Below are 20,028 nucleotides of genomic sequence, written 5' to 3'. Positions count from 1 at the left end.
ACTTATCAAGTTCAAATGAGAGATTAGCTGTGCAAGAATAAAAGCAAGCAGCCCTGTCCTGAAGCCCAATGTCTGCTTAGGCTCTTCTGGCACTTGAAGGGTCCCCAGCAAGCACAAGGAAGTCACAAGCACCAGAACAAAAGCAATAGGGCAGCACAGCTCCCAAGGCACAGAGCTTCAAGCTGTGCCTTCTCAGTTTAATCCAGAGCACTTTTGGCATGCAGGTTCAGAGGCTTGTGCTCTTCTGCTGACCCTGAAGGACAGTCAGCTGGTGCTGAGTGCCATACACTGCATTTACACTGTTAAACTAATGTACCTAAGAGGAATTGCTTGCAAAGGTCCCAATTACTTGTAATCCCACAGTTTATATTTTATTAAGCCTTTGCAGCATTCAGCTTTGAGGTGGCGAAGTTACAAACATTACTACAATCAATACTGACCATAGAGTACCTCTATATAGCAGCACCTAACAGATCCAAAAAGCACTGCCTCCAAACCAAAGTTGGTTACTGGCAAGAAAGGAACTTCTAAATTCCATCTGTACAAACACCAGGAGGGGGTTTGGGTTTATTTTACTTTAAAACCAAGCAGCCTGTTAGAATATAGCAATTCTATTAATAACTACTTAGACATTCGTGCTGTATCAACAGCCTCCAGCTCCACCTGCTGCTCCAGCAGGGAGACATCTGGGCAGAACCTCATGGCAAGCCAGCATGGAAATCATGAGACTAGCTCCAAGGTCTCAAGCAGGAAAGGTCTGAAGGGGGATAAGACAGGCCCAGCTATAGAGTAATTTGTTTCCCTGCCACTCTTGCAGTTGCCCAGAGCATTGCCAGAAGCCAAGAGAAAGCTAACACAACAGGTCTGCACCATACCTTCAAGTCACAAAGTGCAGCAATGACCCTGTGTCATCTGTGACCTGGTCAGTGCTTGGGGAACTGATCCAGGACAGAGGCAAGAGTGGGATGTATCCACAGTGAGGACAGTGTCAAAAAGGGAAACTGGGAGAAAGGAGACTCTGGACTAGAGGAAAAGCCTTTTCCATCAGTCAGGAAGTGGGACGTAGCATCACCATATTGCAGCATCCTTCCAAACAAGGTCCACAGGCAACAGAGCTGCCAATTGCAGTGCTCAAGCACCAGAGGTACAGGCTCACTTAGCAAAGCACCAGAAGCCTTAGCACTGCCCTTACAACTCCACCAAACTGAACTTCCCAACCCTCCAAGGCCACGTACTCACGTCCCACCTCATAAATCCCAGGAACATGAGGAGGACAAGGCTGACGAGCCACCCTGCTGTCGCAAAGGCCTTCGGCATGGTCAGGGCTCCTGTTCCAACGATTAGGTTGAACATGTAAACAAGACCAACCTGAAATCAATCACATAATCCAACATGAGAGCTGGCAGCCACGCCAGAGATCATCCCAGACACCTCACATATGTACTGATTTAAATGGAGAAAGCAATCTTTGAGCAAGCAGGATGGGAGCAAGCCCCTGCTACAAATATAGGTAAGAGGGGACTGACAACCAAAGTGAATGTCAGCATGTTTCTGGAGAAACTGATATTCATCTCCATCTTTCTAATTGTTTTTAATGTGTTTTCTTTCTAGCTCTTAAAGTTAGAAAGGATGTGAACTGTTTTTGTTTTCAAATCCACTGCCTTCTAACAGAAGGGTCTACACTATGGGTTGGGGTCTGTCCTTATTTTCTGACCTAAACCTAAGCAGTTAGGTTCGTACATAAGTTACTTTCAGAATCTCTTGTTCCTCTTTATTTAGTCAAGCAGAAAACATCCAAACACAACTCCAACTGAAAGCCTGCTCGCTATTTTAACACACTCTGAAGAAGAGATTTTACTTCTAAAGGGAAAGGATTTTCTCCTCTCTGCCAATGAGCTTTTTTCTGCCTAAGGGCAAAAGATAATTGTGCACCTAGACAGGACCCACCGGACTATAAATTCAGTTGAACTCAGGGTCAAAAATTGCCTCAAAGTTGGTTTGTTTGGTTTTCATACTTAAATATATAGGTCAGAGCCTCTCCAGGGGCCAGCCAGTAAAGAACTGTGTCAGAGTACACATTTCTAGCTGTGGAACAAGTAATACCAGGAGAACTATTCCCCTGTGAGCACTCCTGCCCTTCATTCCCTGACATAAACACAGCAAATTCATCTTCTGACCAGTCCCCCAGAATGACAAGGGTCAGCTATTGTAGCTTGCAGAGCTGTCATTCCTTAAGTGCTCAGGACCACGATACCCTCTGCAATGAAGGACTCCTGTAAAAGCACCTCAGGTGATTCTCCTTAACTTTGGTCAAGTTGACAGAGATGAGAGTGGTGCCAGTGTTCAACCTGGCTAAACACCTTCAGGGAAAGATGAGAGTCACAGCCTTTGAGATGAGGCACTAGGAAATTCATGCAGCACTAACATAACAACATAAGAGCAGGTGACACTAATCCTTTAGAGTCTGGATGCCCCAGTTATTGTCTTGTTCTCCTTCTCAGTTGTGACCTATTTCTGCAGCCTAATATCCAGTTCTGCTAAATTCAATCATTAACATAGGGATGAAAGTTTTAAAGTATTTGAAAACCAACACACAGGTTTCAGGACTGGTTTTGTATTTAGTGAACTCACTTTAGAAAGAAAAACAAAGAGAGTTTGCCAAGCACTGTTTTTAAAAGCTGACACTATATGAATACTTGTGGCTATGAAAAACCAGTATTTCCAGTAACATAGGAAAGCACTAATTGGCCCTGCAGTTTCACAGGACACCACATTACAAGGAAGAAACATCCCAATTACTCATTTCAAGTGAAGTGGTTTAAAAGCAATTAGTACAACAGCTAAAAATAAGTAAACTTTATCTAATGTTTTCCCCTGGGTTTCTTAATGCAAAAAGAAAGCAGCAGCAAAGTGGGATAGTTTCAGTGTCTCACACATCCCCATGTTTATGGTAGCTTCACGGCACAATTTGGGCTAGGGAAAACATAATGGAAGTCAGTAGAAGGATGCAAGAGCTAGTATGGGATATGAAGCTCTTTTACTTTTAAAACTACACCTTAAGCAGACATTATTCCCTTATATAAAGGATGACCTGTAAGCAATTTTAATTACGCTTTAGCCTCCACCATCTCTTGAAACATTGAGGTTATGCCCATGGGGAGGTAGGAAATGAAAATACAACGTTGAGAGAAGAGGATCTGGAAAACACTTGTGAGCAAACCCACACTGAGCCATACTTACATAGGGAGAGTAAAGCTCTCCTGTATCCGTGATGCTGCCAGCCATGCTGACCGCAGTGGGGAAGCTTGGAGCAGAGAGAGGAGGGTGTTCTCAGGAGGGTGTTTTCAACTTCTATTGCCTTTAACCTTAGGAAACATCATGAAATTGTGTTAGCTTTGTCACGGGAAGAACTCACAAGTCAGCTTTTGCCCACCAATCTTGTGATGTTTGAACAAAATAGGGCTTCAGCAGGACTTTGTGCTCTGCATGCAGCCCACTCGGGTCAGCACAAAAAGCTCTCCTACTTGTTAAACTAGTTTAAAAGGAACCAAAAAGCCCTGCCCTTCCACAGCATGTGATGACCAAACTTTTCCTTCCCCAAACAGCCAGAGGGGCCGTTTCAGACACTAAAACCTCAAGAGGAAGAATGCCTGCCTTGAGGATGAGCTCACACCGCTGCTTCTCATGCAGCTACTACTCATAATAGCAGGTGTCTCCTGCAAATCAAAGCAGGAAAACCAGCCCACAGTCTCCTTTATAATCTCAAGGAGAAAAATAAACAGACCTATGAAAAACACCCCAAGATGTTTTGTTACACACACCAAGGTCTCCAGAGCAGAAGTACTTAGGGAACTTCACGTTGTGTTAATAAAACTACAAGGGGAAGTGAGGCCCTGAGCCTTCTGAAAGGTTTCAGGGTCAATAATTAGCCATAGAAGAGTTTTATCAAACTCCTTATACTTCTGCATATGTTTCTACCCTGTCATGCCAACTGGGGCAAATCATCAGCACAGCTTCACAAGCTAAAGGGACCAAACAGCCCGTGAGCTGTATAAGCACGGGCCCATGTACAAATACACCCCCAGAAGCCAGCAGCCCACCAGCATCACTCACAGCGGTCACAACCCGGCCGGCCCTCAGGGGGAGAGGCCAAATACCTTCATCTATCCCAAACCCGCCCTCAAGTCACCGAAGCCGAGCTCAGCAACCCGCCACAAGGCAGTGACACCACGGCCACGCCAGCATCCACCTCCGGGATAAGCGTGCTCCTGCCGGGCACCCACCCCAGCCCGGAGGGGCCCTGCCAAGGCTTCCAGAGCCCCCCAGCCCTGCCGCTTCCCACCTTCCCCGGGGAAGCTCCCACAGACCCTCATACAACACCGAGACACCTCCCATCGCGGGACCGGGACCGGGACCGGGACCGGGACCGGGACCGGGACCGGGACCCCGGCCATGCCCCTCCGCACCCCTCACCTCACACCGCGACCCCCGGCTGCACATCGCGGGGCGCCCATGGAGCATGCGCCAAGCACGGCGGGGGGTGTAGGGCGTGGAGAGGGAGCCTTCCGCACACGTGACCGTCGGCGGGGCGGGGCCATGATGACAGCGCCGCTCCGGTTCTGCGCTTGCGGAAGGGCGACGGGGCAAGGTAGACATGGCCTCCGCGTGGGGCCTCACCGGCGGGCTCTGCTTCCCCTCAGCCCCGATCTCCCTTCAGCCCCGATGTCCCCTTAGCCCCGATCCCTCTCGGCGCCAGTGGCCTATCAGCCCCGATGCCCCCTAAGCCCAGATCTCCCCCCAGCCCCAGTCTCCCCTTAGCCCCGATCTCCCCTTAGCCCCGATCTCCCCTTAGCCCCGATGTCCCCTTAGCCCCGATCTCCCCTTAGCCCCGATCCCTCTCAACCCCAGTGTCCTATCAGCCCCGATGTCCCCTTAGCTCCGATCTCCCCCCAGCCCCGATCTCCCCCCAGCCCAATCTCCCCTTAGCCTCGATCTCCCTGCATCCCCGATCCCTCTCGGCCCCAGTGTCCTATCAGCCCCGATGTCCCCTCATCTCCGATCTCCCCCCAGCCCCAATCTCCCATTAGCCCCGATCTCCCCTCATCCCCGATGTCCCCTTAGCCCCAATCTTCCCTTAGCCCCGATCCCTCTCAGCCCTAGTGTCCTATCAGCCCCGATTTCCCCTCAGCCCCAATGTCCCCTTAGCTCCGATCTCCCCCCAGCCCCTTGCTGAAGTGCTGTGTTAAATACGAAGTGTTAAGTGGCCTCCATCAGGGCAGACCCCAGCCACCGTGGTGCCTCTGAGGGCACCGATGGAGCCCTGCCCTGGGTGGGGGGAGCAGGGGGATGCCGTTGGTCTCTGTGTGAGGGCATTGGTGTGAGCTGCACACAGGGAAAGTGACCACTGCTGCATCCCGAAGGGCTCCAGGGACTCCTGAGCCATCCCTTGGCCTTGCTGGAGACACGGAGCGGGTGCTGACTGCAGAGGCCATGAAGATTAACCAGAACACGGTGCTGCAAGGAAAGAGGGCAACCCTGGTGCCGTACATGTCTGCGCATGTGCCCCGGTACGTGGCTCGTGTCCTCTGATGCTGTTGCACAGTCTGATCTCACTGCTCTTTTTAAAGGGCACATGGTGGTCAGAAAAGGTTCTGGCTCGGCCCTCTTCCCCCTGGGAAACACACAGCAGAAGGAGTACTGAGGAAACCAATCAGTCCTGCCCTTCATGCCTGGCAGCAGCATCCCTAACAGGTCTGTGCTCTTTGCCAGGTCTGCTGACAAAGAGGACTTCATGTGTGTGCCCATGGAAAGGGAAGAGCCTGGCTGTGAGTGAGCCACCAACAGTTCTCTTGCTCGTTGATGTCTTTCCTAATGATAGTGGAAGAGCAAACCTTCAATGTGTAAAGCCAGGTGGATGTTTGATAAATTAGGAGCAGGCATGAAGGCAATTTGTACAATGCTGACCCAGGCAGCTGCAGCCTCAGCACAGAGATGCCAGTATTAGTCTTTTTGTCAGTGTCCAGGAGATGCTCTATCAATCTCAGTCGGGATGAAATGCGCCGGAACTCTGTGCTCAGTACTTTTAAAGACATCAGTCACTCTTCAGACAAAGCCACAGGATGGCCAAACTTGCTGCATTTCCACAAAGAACACCAATTCCTGTGTTAGATAAGGGAGAGAGACTGGTGGACGCTTTTTAAGTTGCCATAAATGCCAGGCTGGTGTTTCCAGAACCACTTTATGGCAGTCTGATCCTCAGAGGGCTCATGGAAATCAGACTGTGATGCAGTAGCTCAGGCAGTGATGTGGTTTTGGGTCCCATTGCCAGGTACCACGAGTGGATGCAGTCAGAGGAGCTGCAGCGCCTGACAGCCTCCGAGCCCCTCAGCCTGGAGCAGGAGTATGAGATGCAGTGCAGCTGGAGGGACGACACAGACAGTGAGGACCTTAAACACTTCTGAAGGGGGGTGGGAGTGGGGAGCAGGTCCCTTCTGTCCTGTGAAGGACCCACAGTGGGCTGAGAGCACCTGGTGAGTGGGTTCTACCTGCTTTGAACTGCTTTTCTGTTTATAGCTGGTCTTTACTCAGGGAAGTAGAGAATGTCTGGGGCTGCTGATGTCCTTTTAATGCAGTTTTTTAAAGATCACAGTGATTTATTTCCCCCAGCTTTATGTGCTGAGCTGCTCCTGCACAGTCAAAGCTCCCCAGGTCTGATCATCAAAAACAGGTAGAAAGGAGTTGTACTTTTCCTTGAGAAATTGAACTGCTCTAGAATTACCCACTCGAGGTGTGCTGGAATTGGTTCCCTGGCTCTCCTACAAGTAATGAATCACTGCCCATAAAAGCCTGGTAAAAATATAGCGAGCCAGAAAATAGTGAGGCTGACAAAGACCTCAGTGTGGAGCATTTGTCTTAGCTGGCATTAGAAGCCATACTTAAAGCAGCAATAATACAGACTAGATGAATCACTAGGTCTCAGCCCCTTGTGCACCAAACAGTTCTTTGCCTGAACTTGCTACTGAGTGAAACAAGGCAGGGAGACCTCAGGCTGGAAGTTTCCATGCTCTTTAAACAGGCTGTTTCTGATCTTGGTGCCTGCACCACCCTCACAAGGGGTCTTCAAAACGTTTTGTACATCTGGATGGATGGGAGCAGGCACACTGGTATGGGAAGCTCAATTATAAGCTCTTCCTCATTGTTAACACATGGAAATCTGTTGTTCCTCTGTCCATTGCGTGCCTTTAATTTCATCCTGCAATAATTTGTGCCCTGCAAACTCTGCTATGGTTTTGTTTTCCCCAGAATGTACCTTCATTGTGCTGGACACGGAGCGGTGGCCCGGGCAGGCGGATGAGGACTGCATGGTGGGGGACGTGAATCTCTTCCTCACTGACCCTGAGGATCCGACTTTGGCTGAGATTGAAATTATGATTGCAGGTCCAGTTGTGCTTCATAGCTTAGACCTTTGTTGCTGTGGTTGAAGCCAGCTGCAGACAGAGGCTGTGTACAGAAGCTTTTTAGTCTCATTGCATTACTATGGCTGTTCACTCCTGAGCAGCATCCTTTGCTGGGCCCAGTCTCTTCTGCAGTGTGGCATGGCTGATTTGTCTCACCCAAGTGGATGCTGACTTCTGTGGCTGTCTCTTTCAGAGCCCAGCTACCGAGGCAGAGGATTTGGCAAGGAGGCAACTCTGATGATGATGTCCTATGGTAAGGGTGGCTCAGTGCATGGCAATGGGAATACAGTTGGGATGTGATCTAGAAGCACATATCCCCAGTGACACAGGCTGCCTCTGCCCCAGGAATTGGAGTTGTGTGCTTTCATAGATGTTGCAGCCAAGCAGGTAACAGTCTGATTTCTCTTGCAGGTGTGAGAAACCTGGGCATCACTGCATTTGAGGCTAAGATTGGCCAGGAGAACGAAGCCAGCATCTGTATGTTCAAAAAGCTTCATTTTAAAGAGGTAAGAGCCCCTCTTCTATGCAGAGAAGGTGAGCAGAGTTAGCTCTGAGGCTGGGATTGAGTTGCTTTCCCTCTGTGTGATACAGGTTGCTGTGAACAGCGTTTTCCAGGAGGTGACACTGAGGCTGGAAGTCAGTGACCAGGAAAGACGATGGCTGCTGGAACAGACAAACCATGTGGAGGAGAGGGGCTATGTTGAACTGAAGCTGCCAGCTGAGGTGCTGGAGACCTGATGGACACATCCAGACCCTGGCCTTGTTTCCAGGGAAGAGCTAGACGCTGTTGTGAGCTCTGGGTGTGGAGGACACCAGTGAGGCAGTGCTGAGTTTGACTGTTTTCATGTCTCTTTGGCTACTTTGTCAGCTTGTCAGCTTTACACCTTGCTGAACCAGCTGGGATTACTGCCTGAGTTCGGGACCTGGAGAACAGCCACTAATTCGCAGGCTTGACTAGGAACGACTCTAACCTCAACATACTGTTCCAGCAGAGCCTCAAATCACCAGCAGTCAACTGATACCTGGTGCCACCAGTTTCTGGGCAAGCAGCACCTGCTGTTCCTTTTCCACTGCCCTTGGAGCAGGATTTGCTGGTTAAACACGGGCAGGCTCAGTCAGTTTTCTCTTGAATTAAAGAGATGACAAAGATCTGAGAGGCAATGGGGCTAGGCTGCTCGCTTTGGCTGCTGTAAAGGACAGCAGAGACTCTTTGAACCCTATTTTCTGGGGTGCAGGGGGGCACTGTGGGCTCCTGGAAGTGAAAAGCCTACGTGTTGTATGTGATGAAAACTATTGATATCAGCCAACTGAGACTGGAGCAGAGCCATGCCCGGATCAATCCCTGCAAACAGGGGGGCCTGGCAGCTACAGGACCTGGGAGCAGGAGGCCACCAGTGAAGAGGTACTGCACTGTTTGACCAGGCTGCTGTTATGAGAGCAGGAAGGAGGAGAACACAACTGAAAGGAGATGGAATAGAGATCCCCTTCTTCAAGGGCCTCAGGACTTGCTCTGCTGAGCCTGAAGTCTCCGTTTGCTGCTCTCCAGTAAGATGAATGGGGATGGAAATACCACTTGCTGGGCCCAGATCTGTTTCAAGCAGTTCGCCAGCTTCCTCTGTGGTGTAGCTGAGGTCCGTGGCTGAAGAGGAGGCACTTGCCTGACTCCCCCTGGACAGAGCTTTTAATGCAGTTATTTATCCTAACCCTTCCTACCCTGCACAGCGTGTCCTCCACTGCAGGGGAGCTTGCTGAGAGCAAGAAGACAGAAGGAAAGGCGGATAACTGACGCTCCTGTGTGTTTTCCCGCTGGAATAGCAGCCGTAATGGCTCATTCTAGGCCCGAAATTAAGTGTTCCAATTACACAGTATCAGGTAATAGCTTCCAGATTTGCCCAGGGATGTTTTTATCAGACTGTGGAATTTTTAGCGTTGCTGTGCCTGTATTTTTAGGGCCTGGGGGATTTAGTTCTCCAGTTTTAGTTAAACACATCTTTCCTGTGACTAATATTAAAACCAAGCGTGGGAGCAGTGTATCATGGTCTTTTAAACAACAAGTATTCAGCGTGGATTTAGTTGTTGCAAAAGCTTTGTAGTGTAACCAAGTGAAGAGCAGCTCTCCTTCCAGATAGGATTACCATGACAAGGGCTGCTAATCCTTGTGCTGTTGTCACTTGCAGCAGGCAGGAAAGCATTGTGTGCCCACAACAAGGTTTGCAGAACCTGCCTGATGAACTGCTGCCTCTGTGCTCCTTCTGTTCCATTCCTCTGCCAAAGGAGCAGGGTTGGACTGGCAGCAGATGGAGCTGGGGTGGGATTTGCAGCCCTAAAAAGTGACCAAGGTGGGGAAATGATTTCATTCCATCTCTCCTGCAGGGTGAAGGGGGCACAGTGGAGCTGTGCTGCCCTCCCTGGCCCTGCCATGGCTCCTGGTGCCCTGCCCGTTGCTCTGGAGCCAGTGAGTGCCCTGCTTGGCATCCCCGGTCCCCCAGCAACACCGGCGCCTCTGGGAAAGCCTTCTCCTGGCAACCCCAAACAAAGTTGGGTCTGTCCCCAATACAGGATGGGGGGGTGGTGCTGGTGGGGCTCAACCGGGTCCCCAGGCTGCTCCTACTGGGAGAAGATGCTCATGGGACTTGCTGGGTGCCCCCAGTCTTGCCCCACACAGGCAGCTGCTGCCATGACATTGCACCCCATCCCAGGCAGGAGGATGCTGTGCTTGTCCCCAAGGGGGTGAGGGTGGGCAAGGAGGGGAACAGGGGCTCACCTTCACTCAGCAGCACTGCCACAGAACACACGACCTTGGAGGATGAGGCAGGTTGAAATGGGCTTCCCCAGCTTCCAGGGAGTGAGAGCCTGCACATGGCTCACAGATGCAGTGGCACTTTGTCACCTGGTTGTCATTCGAGCTGCATGCAGATCTCTGCCACCACTTGTCTGCTCAGCAGAGGAGCTGTCATGAGTGTTTGAAGTGCAAAACGAGGGACAGAGGAGAGAAGGCAAAGATGTTGGGGGTCCACAGCACACCACAGTAACACTGCCTTGTCCTGCATCAACCATGGTGCCCCCAGCCCATTCCAGTCACGGGACCATCACCACCTCCCTGTTGGAGCAGCACTCTGCCCTGCTTTCCTCTGCTCCCCTCCCCAAACAGGACATAGAGCCACCAACGTGGGACAAACACCCTCTTCCCCACTGATCCCAGCTGCCTTCCTCAACCCAGGGGGGTTCAGGCTTACCCCAAACCCTGCCCAGAGCACCTGAGGGCTGATTTGGTTGCCCCCAGCATTACTGCCAGGCCAGCAGACACAGATTAGAGCCTTGCATCACCCCCCCCCACACACTCCAGGGTGGGGGATTAAAGCCCTTTAATCACCCCAAGGCATTAACCCACACTGCAACCAACCAGTCCTTGTCTGACCCCCACACCGGGTGCTATGGGGCCCCCAAACCAGCCTCAGTGACCCCCACCCCTGGGAGCATTACTTGCCTCTTCCCCAGCCCCTGCAGCACAGCAATGAGCCCCACACAGCCTAGGGGTGCGGGAGGGTTTAGCCTTAAACCAGACACATGAAGTCAGGAAGGTTTATTCCAGTACCCAGGATTTCTCTTTAGCTTGACAGTACAACAACGCCCGATCGCAACACATGGAAACCAAACATCCACAGGAAGAATTTCCACAAAATACATTAAAAAAAGAAAAAAAAAAGAAATAAACAGTGTGATTGGAAAACTCTTATTTTGGAGAGAAAAATAAACAAGAGTCTATTGAGAAGCCTTTAAATTACACAGTGTTGGATTCAAACCCTGATCAGCTCTGTCTCCAGGAGTGAGCAGGAGCAAGGGAGGTGATTATTGCTTGCTGTGCTGGCTCTGGACACCCTCTCCTCTCCCAAAACAGCCCCAGGGGCAGGGTGCTGGGGGGGTCCCCACCATGCTGGGCACCCGTGTCCCTCCCTGCAGCCAGAGGGACAAAGGGATATGGTTATCATGGACGGAGCTCACCAAGGCAGGGGCTGAACTGCTGTGGGTCAGTGGCCGGGCAGGTTGGGGATGCTAAAAGTCACTCAAAGCCTCAGGTTTTGCAGCTAAAGGGGAAATGCAGGGGGGGACTCAAATGGAGATAGGCTTTGTTTGGGACGGAGGAAGAACCAGGGAACAGCAGGAAGCGTTTGGTATCAGGTCACCCCAAATCCTTGATTCCCCCCCCCACCAGATCCCCACTTGTGCCTACCAGGGTGAGCAGGGCTGGAGGAGCACCCCAGGGATAGGCTCACAGGAGGGGGCACCCCCAGCCTCTCTCTAGCCCAAAACCCCCATCAGGACCCCACTGCCAGGATGCCCACTGAGCCCCATCGCTCCAGCCAAGGGTGTGGGAAGCATCCCTGTACCCCGTGGAGCATGGAGAGGGGATGCAGGAGAGGTGGGTGCGAGGCCAGGGGGGGCCATAGGACCCTCACAGGTTGCTGAACAGTTCATTTTTCTTGCTCCAGTCCATCTGGGGAGCCCGCTTGCTGGTGCGCTTCTGGTGTGCCCGCTCCTTGGCCACTGCCAACGGGATGTCGAGGTCCAGGAGGGAGCCGGATGCTGAATGGCGCTTGTCACTCTCCTGTGCGTCAGACTGGGGGGGCGGCAAGAGGTTGCATCAGCCCCATTGTGCCCCTTACAACAGCCTGGACCCCACTTCCCAGCCGCAGCATCCCCAGCCCTACCTTGCTGTGGGTATCGCTGGAGTTGGGGGACGTGGCCAATGGCCCGGGGCTGGACGGGCTCTCGGACACGGAGCTGGACCGCGGCTCTGCACCGTTCTCCTGGGAGGGAGCAGGGAGCAAGCGTGAGCCGGGCAGCTCCAGCCCTGGGCTTTGGGAATGGCCCCTTTGAGTTCCACACACGGGGGGCTGGGAAATCCGCCCTCCCCATGCATAATCCCCGGCGAGCTCCAGGCTCAGTAATGCCTCCAGTGCTGCCCATCCGGGGCAGGGAAGGATTAAACCCCGGCCTGATTGCCCTGGTTTTAGCGGGAGGAGGAGGAGGAGGGCAGCGCAGGGCTGGATGCTGCTTCCCTGGAGCAGCACAAGGGCTCCCAGCCCTGCAGTGCGATGAGGATGGAGGAGGAAGGCAGAACCCTCCATGATGCTCAGCAGCACAAGCAATCCCCTTTCTGCAGGGCACCGGCTCCCTTCCCAGTGGCAGCCCAGGAGCACTGTGGTCCATGGTGGCATCACCCACCCATGTGCAGAGGGGACCTAACCAGGCAGGGTCCCTGCGTGGGGACTGGCACAGATGGGATGAAAAGCAATGCAAGGTTCTTACCTTCCCTACATCGCCATTGACAACTGGCTCTGGCAAGGGACCTGCAGGACAAGGACACGGGTGCAGGGTGAGGATGAGCTTGCTCTGCCCCTCGCAACAGGGACTGCAGAGCATGGCAAAGGCTTCAGGTGGCCAAAGCTCACCCAGCACTGCCCAGGTCGCAGAGCTTTTAACCCACGCTCACAGGCAGCCCCACAGCACATGGGGATGCTGCTGGGCACCAGGCACATCCCCATGATGACAGCCCTGACACAGAGCCCAGTGATATCCCGCTGTCCTCCCAGGTACCGCTGTGACAAACAGGGAGGGGACCACGGCTGGGCCAAAGCTATGGAGGAGAGCGAAGGGCGGCTGCTGCCTGTTTGCTCCCCAAGCCATAAACCCTGCTAAAGTGCAACCCAGGGCCATAAACCTGCCTTCCCCAGAGCTGGGTGACCCTGTTTGTCCCCGGGGTGATGGGATCTCCACCTCCCAGGGTTTGGTGACAAGGTGACACAGAGCACAAAGAGGTGGCACAAACCCCCCCTCACCTACCTGTGAGATGCTCCTCCGAGGGCACCACCTTGCACTTCTTGAAGAACTCATCGGTGAGGACATCCACCACCAGCAGCCGGGTCTCATCGCCGCTCGCCTTGATGGCTGCCACCACATCAGCGTGCTGCTTGCCCTCCATGCACACCCCATTCACCTGTGGGCACAGCACCACATCACTGCTGGAGCCCCAGGACATCCATCCCTCCGGAACGGGTACCGGTCATGGTACCAGTCACAACCACCCCATAGCCCCCACAGGTGCCCGCAGCCTCACAGGGATTAGCGGTGAAGGCAGCAAAACCTCATTAAAAGCAGATTTTCCTCTGAGTGATTAGCACGGGATCACGCAGGCAGGGAGCAGGGCATAGACCTGGTGCTGGTGCAGGAGATGGGCATCAAGGGCAAGGCACAAACCCCTTGTCCACAGACCCCAGTGACCCTAAAGCTTCATGCCGAGAGAGGCACCAGCCCCACACCCTGGTGAGCAGCAGGGTTTGTTCTTGCCCTTGTGGGTCCCATCCCCACCCCGGTCATGGCCAGTGGCAGCGCTTGGAGCCACTGCACACCTTGTCCTCAGCCTGCCCCACCCCAAGGACACCCATGGGGTGCTCAATGAGCACCCAGCCCTCTGCAGCGCTGCACCCCTGGGTGGGGACCGGCTGTGCCGTGAGTCACCGGGGTCACCTCCTGGCACCGGGATGCCATGGAGCAACCCCCCCATCTCCACCACTGTACCTCAATGATGCGGTCCTGGGGGGCCAGCCCTGCCGCCTCAGCCGGTGAATCGGGGTCCACAGCACGGACGTACTGCCCCGGGCGGCTCTTGTCGCTGTGCAGGTTGAAGCCGTAGCCATTGGGACCCTTCTTCATGCGGCACAACCGGGGCCGCAGCTCCTCCTGCAATGGGATGAGCCTGTGGGAAAGCTGCTCCCACAACCCCCCCCACCAGCCAAGGGCAATCAGGTATCTGCTTGGGTGACATCCTTGTGGCTACTTGCACCCAGACACCTCCAGGTGGGACACAGGGTGCCAAACACCCTATGAACCCAAGCTCTACTTACTTAATTACGTGCAGGGCACACTAATTGCAGTGAAACGTTAAACAAATATGTTATTATGAGTGCTCCCAGACAGCACTCCTCCTTTTGGGATCAGGATTGCAATCACCTCATGGAGGAGGAAGAGGAAACACAGGCCAGGCTGCTGGGGAGCATCCTCCACCCACTCTACCTGGAAAGCTTTTGCTATAGGAGAAGTCTCAGCCACCAATGCAGGTCCCCCCCATAACCCCATTGGCAAGATGCAAACCCAACTATGGGACCACCCCAGAGCACCCCGCAACCATGGGACTTGGACAGGCAGCTGGGATGCAGGCAGAGCAGCCTTGATGCTGATGCACCTCAAAGTCCCAGCAGGACCCTTTGGGATTGCAAAACAGAGAAACCAGCTCAACCGGGGCAGCAATCAGCTGGGACAATCTGGGCAATGAGGACGGGACATTCACCTCTCCAGGAGACAACACCCAGCTCATCTGCACCCAGTTTCACCCCGACCTGTGGATCCACCAGCACCCAGGGCCAGGGAACCCAACTGGGGCAGCCACAGCCCTGCACCAGCTCCCCATGAGCACAGTTCTCCATGCTGTGAGTAGAGGGGAGAAACAGGAGCATCCCCATAAGCTGCCTTCACCCACCTGGGAGCAGGATGCAAGGAAGCATCAGAGGAACCAGGCAACACAAACACCAGCACCCAAGCACCACTTCTACATCATTATATACAATATGGTTTGATCCTGCCTTGGCCACCACCTCCAGGGCTTTGTTAGGGCTCTCCCAGCAGCCAAGCCTGAAATGTTCCTCACCATGGAGGGATGGTGAATACTTATTCTTTCTTCTGAGGTGGTTTTTCTCCTTTGGTACCCATAGCATCGCTGGGGACACACACTGCATGGATTCCCCCTGCCATACCCATGCTGTGCTGCTCTTTATTCCCTGTACATGAAATCCCCTTTGCTCCCTCATGGAAAGCCTGGTTCTTGGGGTGCTGGCACCCACATGGTCCAGGGTGATGCATTTGCAACCACTAAGCCCAATGCCATGACAAAACCCCCTCCAGGCTGCTACAACTGCACCCTCCATCCACCCAGGCTGTGATCCCTATTGAGGGACAGGGAAAACCCAAATCAAGGCCAAAAAGCAGGAGCCTGGAGGAAGGGCCTGGGAAGGGGGCTCAGGCTCTGTGAGCAACCCTGCTCCCGGTGCCCTTGGCAGCACCACGGGGCTGCTCCATGCCGATAGCTGGGGACAAAGAGGAAGGGAGCACCCGGCAAGCAGCGCTGGCAGCGCTCCCAGGAGAGGAGGAGGAGGAGGAGGAGGGAGGACTTCGCTCCCATCCACACCAACAAAGCCCTGGCAGCCCAGGTTCCCCGAGGCACTGGAGCCATGGATCTGGGGGGATCCCTGCAGGATGGATGGACAGGGGGGCACGGCAGACAGGGAAGATCAAGCCCTCACAGGCCGCTGCTGAAGGCAGAAGCACCCCGGTGCTAGCGGAGCCCAGCCGAGCCATGACCCGGTCCCCACAGCATCCCCCTGCCAGGGGCTGGCAGCTCCTCCATTGCAGCGTGCCAGGCTGCCCTCACCCTTCCCAAACCCCTTGTGCCAGCAGAAACCCTGTGGCAGCCACCATTCCTAATGGAAAACTATAAATGCATCCAATCTTCCATGGGACAAACACCCTGCAGTAGGGCATCCGCATCCCTTCAAACCCCAATCTCCCTGTCCAGGGGGGTCCCAAGGGATACAGAGAAAGCTGGGAGCTGAACAGCAGGAAAACGGAAATGCCCCTAATTTCTATAAGCTTTTGCATCCTCTCCTCCATCACCAGCAGCGCGTGGTGCTGGGGCATGGATTAGCCAGCAGAGCCTGTTACAAGCAATTACAGCCTCCGGTGGGGAGGGCAGCGGGGGGTGCCAGACTCAGCCCCCAGCACTGACATCCTGTGCCACCCCTTCATGTGCCCCATGGGTGGGAGAGGGATATCTGCCCATAGAGATGTCCATATGGAATGGGGAGCTCAGCAGCATCACATCCTGCCCTAGAACAGGACTTGGGTACTTCTCCCTCCAGGAACATGTCAGACCATCCCTCCCCAGCACCTTTGGCCACCGAGGGATGTGGGGACCCCCTGTGTGTGTGTGCCAGGACCCGCTCCCCATCTCCCAGCCCCACAACAGCGACTTCAGGGCAGCTTTTGAAAGCCCAAGCGGCAGGAAACTCCCTGCAGCCCTACAAGCAGCAACAAGCCCGGCAGCAGCAGCGTTCCCAAAGAGAAACACAACAGCTCCAAGGATGCCTGGGCCAGCAAATTCACACGGGTCCTGAAATCTGGCGCACGCATTGGGGCTCCATACAAAGGGGATGCAAAGCAGCCTCCTCGCAGCATCCTCGTCACGTCCCGTTCGACTGGAGCTGCTTTTCATGCAGCTGCCTCGAGAGGAAATTTAATTCATTTCCTAATTAGACACCGGCTATTCCCAGTGCAACGCTCCCAATGGAAGTGTTGGGGGGGGGGAAACTGCTCCTTGTTATACTCCAAAACCCAACCCTGGGAGGGTTTTACACGGAGGGATGAGCACTGCTGGAAGAGAGGGCTCTGGTTTAGCACTGCATTTGCTATAGGGAAGCCTGGGGCTGGTAGCTAAAGCCTTGCCCTGGTAAGTGCAGCCCCAGCCGGTGCTCTGATAACACCCTGTGGTTTGCATGAAGCTGTCTCAAGACACTCGTGAGCAGTTGAAGCCTCCGGAAACGCAGGCAAGGGGAGGAGGAGCTGTCACAGTGCTCTGGGGACAGTCCCTGTGCTGCGGGGCTGTGCAAGTGTCACCTCACTAGCTCATTGCTGTAGGAGGGGTGCACAGGGGGGCTCATCACCTCCACCGCAGCACCAGGGGACCTGCAAACCCATAGGAATGAGGAGGGATGCCCCCAAACCTGCTCAGCAATGGGACCCATGGGGGTCCCCAAGCCCCCTGGCACCAGGGGGGATCCAACTATGCAGGACCCAGGAGGGTTTGGAGAGCGGATGGATCCTGCCTGGAGGTGGGATGTGTTCACTCCTCGCACAGCCGTGGGTACGGGTGCTGCTGCTCTCCCAGTGTCTCCAGGCTCCTTAAGTAAATAAAGGCAAGTCCAGCCCAATAAAGCAAACAGAACTCTGCCACAGGCAGAACTCCTGCTTCCCACCACAGCAATCCCAGGGGAATCCCACTAACCCAATGGGCTGGGATGGGGCTGATGGGGGCTGCAGGCACCGGCTGCCTGCCAGCAGCTAGAGAACAGGCACACCAGTGTGTTCCCTGCTCACCATAGAGAAATCCCTTTCTGCCCGCTCCGGCTTGGCTCGCCATCCCGCCTGGCATCTTCCCACCCAGCCGAGGCGATGCCTCCAAACCTGCTCGCTTTTACACCCCTGCCCCGGACACAAGATTTCCTGATACCTGTTAAGAAACCATCCGGGGCTGTGTGGCAATGGCACCCCACGGCACCCACTTCCTGCTCCTGAGCAAAGGGAAACCACTGCAGTAACTGCCCTAAGCCTGTCCCCTGAGCCTGTGGGGCATCCACAGCTGGGGCTTCCCCCTCAAAGCTTCCTCAAAGGGCTTCCCATGCCCTTGGCATCGCTCCGGCACAGCCCCTGCGAGCAGGCAGCCACCATGCCCCATGTCAGGGCTCTGTCTCCCTTGGGGACTGAACATTCTCAGCGCCCCAAGCTGCATTAACTGCATCCCTTTTACTTTCCGCAGCCCATGGAGAGATGTGGGAGCAGAAAGCACAGCACAGACGGTGTCACAAGCCTCGAGGGAGCTCTGGCACTATGATACAAGACAGCAGGGACGTTCCTCCTGCGTGGGGCAGCACTAGAGCCCTGTATGGAGCCAGACCTGAGGGACGAGGGGGCAAGCAGGGCAGAGACGAGGACAGAATCTGTTTGTTCCCACTTGAACAAGGCCATCGAGGAGATGCTGGGGCAATGCTTCAGCCAGGCAGGGGTGAGACCGTTGCCCTGCAGTGGATCAGCCCCATTGGGGCAATGGGCAGCTGGCACGAGGCTAAAGTCTAACAGGAGACAACTAATAAAAATCACATGATTCTCCACAAAACCCTGCGTGATACCGGCTCAGGAGGCACCAAAGTCTGCCTGGAGCTCAGCATCAGCGCTGGAAAGGCCCCGTAGCACCAACCCTTTACACATTGTGTTGATAACACACCATAGGAGCTCCCCTTAACGCCCCTCACGTTCCAGGCACAGCAGGAGCCTGCTTCCTGGGAAGCCCATCCATGTCTCCGTTGTAACAACAAACATTATGTTTTTGCTGGGTAAACAGAAAGCAGTGTTGTCTGCAGCAGCAGGGAGCGTCTCTTAGGAACGGCTCCGGGCAGGAAAGGTCAGCTATTTCTCAATTCCTCACCTTTCTGCATCACTTTATTTGTGCCATCGCTGCTCCCACGTACCCCTTGCAGCCAACATTCCTGCATTAGTAGGTGTCTGTACATGGGGACCGACGACAGGATCAGACCCTTCCGACTTGGAAAAGGCTCTGCCATTACTCCATAGCAGAGACTGGTTACACTCAGGGCATGAGTGATGCCACCAATACCTGCAGCCACAGCTCCACAAACACCCTGTACGCCTTTTGCTGTTGTATTTTGGAGCGGCTTAAAGCCAGACACCCCTAACCCAGCCCTGGGCTGGGGCTCACACGCCACTGCCCTGGCTCCCTGTTGCTTTTCCCACCCGGTTTTACCGGCCCTGCAGGGCAAGGACGGGCCCGAGAGCTCCGGGACACTGCTCGGTTACGGGTCTGCCCCCGCTCGCCACCCAGCGCGGCTGGTAAGGAGCATTAACATAGGAACGGCATCAATAAACCAAAGGAGCCGGGGCGGGGCGCTCCGGGGGAGCCGCGCTTCGAGCAAAGCGAAAAAGAAAGAACCGAGAGCGAAACCACGCCGGGCGCCCGGGGGAGGCCGGCGCCGACACGGCGGCTGCCAACCAAGCCTGCTCGTTCGGCTGCGAGGCGACAACCGGGGCCGGTCCCGAGCCCCCCCCCATCTCCCTCCAACTTCCCAGCGCTCTGCCCCCGATCCCCCGTTTACCCTCTGCCCGCTGCTGGGCTCCCTCGCCGCGGGCTCCGCCGGCTCCGGGGCCGCCTGCCCGCCGCTCACGGAGGGCTCGGTGACCTCCCCGCCGTGCTTCTGCAGCTGCTGCTCATCGGTCGCTGAGTCCACGACGAGCAGGCTGACGGCACCGGCGGCGGCGCGGATGCGCTCCACCACCTGCTGATGGCTCTCCCGTTCCACGTTCTCGCCATCCACCTCCAGCAGCCGGTCCCCGGCGCGCAGCCCCGAGCGCTCGGCCGGTGAGCCCGGCTCCACCAGCCGGATGAACTGACCCGGCTTGCCCTTCTCGCCGTGCAGGTGGAAGCCGTACCCGTCCGGCCCCCGCTCCAGGCGGCAGAGCCGTGCCGCGGGGACCGCGCTGCTGCTCATGGCGGGTCCAAGCCTCCCGCCACCGCCCGACCCGTCCCACCGAGCACTCTGCGCTGCCGCCCCTCCCGTCCGCCAATCTTATACTGAGGGGCGGGGCGAGGGGTGACCGGACACCAATAGGAGAGCGGGGCGGGGCGAGGGCAGCCACACAAGGAAACGGTAGGCGTGGTCAACCCTATTTC

General features: G+C 55.0%; 3 protein-coding genes across 10 annotated transcripts in view; 1 reads left to right on the top strand and 2 right to left on the bottom strand.

Moving 5' to 3' along the window:
- The window catches only part of TMEM104 (transmembrane protein 104), a 41,362-nt gene extending 36,767 nt beyond the window's left edge, over positions 1–4,595 (bottom strand). For 5 of the 8 annotated variants that reach the window (XM_061377237.1, XM_061377242.1, XM_061377238.1 and 2 more), the window contains exons 1-3: positions 4,474–4,595; positions 3,241–3,365; positions 1,247–1,368 (exon numbers count right to left, since the gene is read on the bottom strand). In XM_061377237.1, coding sequence (XP_061233221.1) covers positions 1,247–1,368; positions 3,241–3,285 — 167 coding nt within the window. In that variant the 5' untranslated portion in view covers positions 3,286–3,365; positions 4,474–4,595. Of the gene's footprint in view, positions 1–1,246; positions 1,369–3,240; positions 3,368–4,473 lie in introns of those variants that run through there. The other 3 variants (XM_061377239.1, XM_061377245.1, XM_061377243.1) reach the window with 3 other exon arrangements.
- Positions 4,596–5,359: 764 nt separating this feature from the next.
- On the top strand, positions 5,360–9,529 carry NAT9 (N-acetyltransferase 9 (putative)). Its single transcript, XM_061376933.1, has 6 exons — positions 5,360–5,567; positions 6,329–6,438; positions 7,303–7,437; positions 7,651–7,710; positions 7,869–7,963; positions 8,049–9,529. Exons 1-6 carry the CDS (start codon positions 5,491–5,493, stop codon positions 8,193–8,195), a joined length of 624 nt encoding a protein of 207 aa, XP_061232917.1. The 5' UTR covers positions 5,360–5,490; the 3' UTR covers positions 8,196–9,529.
- Positions 9,530–11,025: 1,496 nt separating this feature from the next.
- Positions 11,026–19,906, bottom strand: NHERF1 (NHERF family PDZ scaffold protein 1). Its single transcript, XM_061376959.1, has 6 exons — positions 19,454–19,906; positions 14,037–14,198; positions 13,302–13,455; positions 12,768–12,808; positions 12,167–12,265; positions 11,026–12,075 (listed from the first exon to the last, which is right to left on the bottom strand). The coding sequence occupies exons 1-6, from the start codon at positions 19,844–19,846 to the stop codon at positions 11,911–11,913; spliced, it is 1,014 nt and encodes a 337-aa protein (XP_061232943.1). The 5' UTR covers positions 19,847–19,906; the 3' UTR covers positions 11,026–11,910.
- Between the last annotated feature and the right edge of the window lie 122 nt (positions 19,907–20,028).

This window comes from Neopsephotus bourkii, unplaced genomic scaffold (genome assembly GCF_033783945.1).
Source record: "Neopsephotus bourkii isolate Nb327-2 ecotype Australia unplaced genomic scaffold, CSIRO-AGI_Nbou_v1 NB_1749, whole genome shotgun sequence".
Taxonomy (NCBI): domain Eukaryota; kingdom Metazoa; phylum Chordata; class Aves; order Psittaciformes; family Psittacidae; genus Neopsephotus; species Neopsephotus bourkii.
Note: the sequence above shows the minus strand (reverse complement) of the source record. Positions and strands in the feature narration are given on the sequence as shown.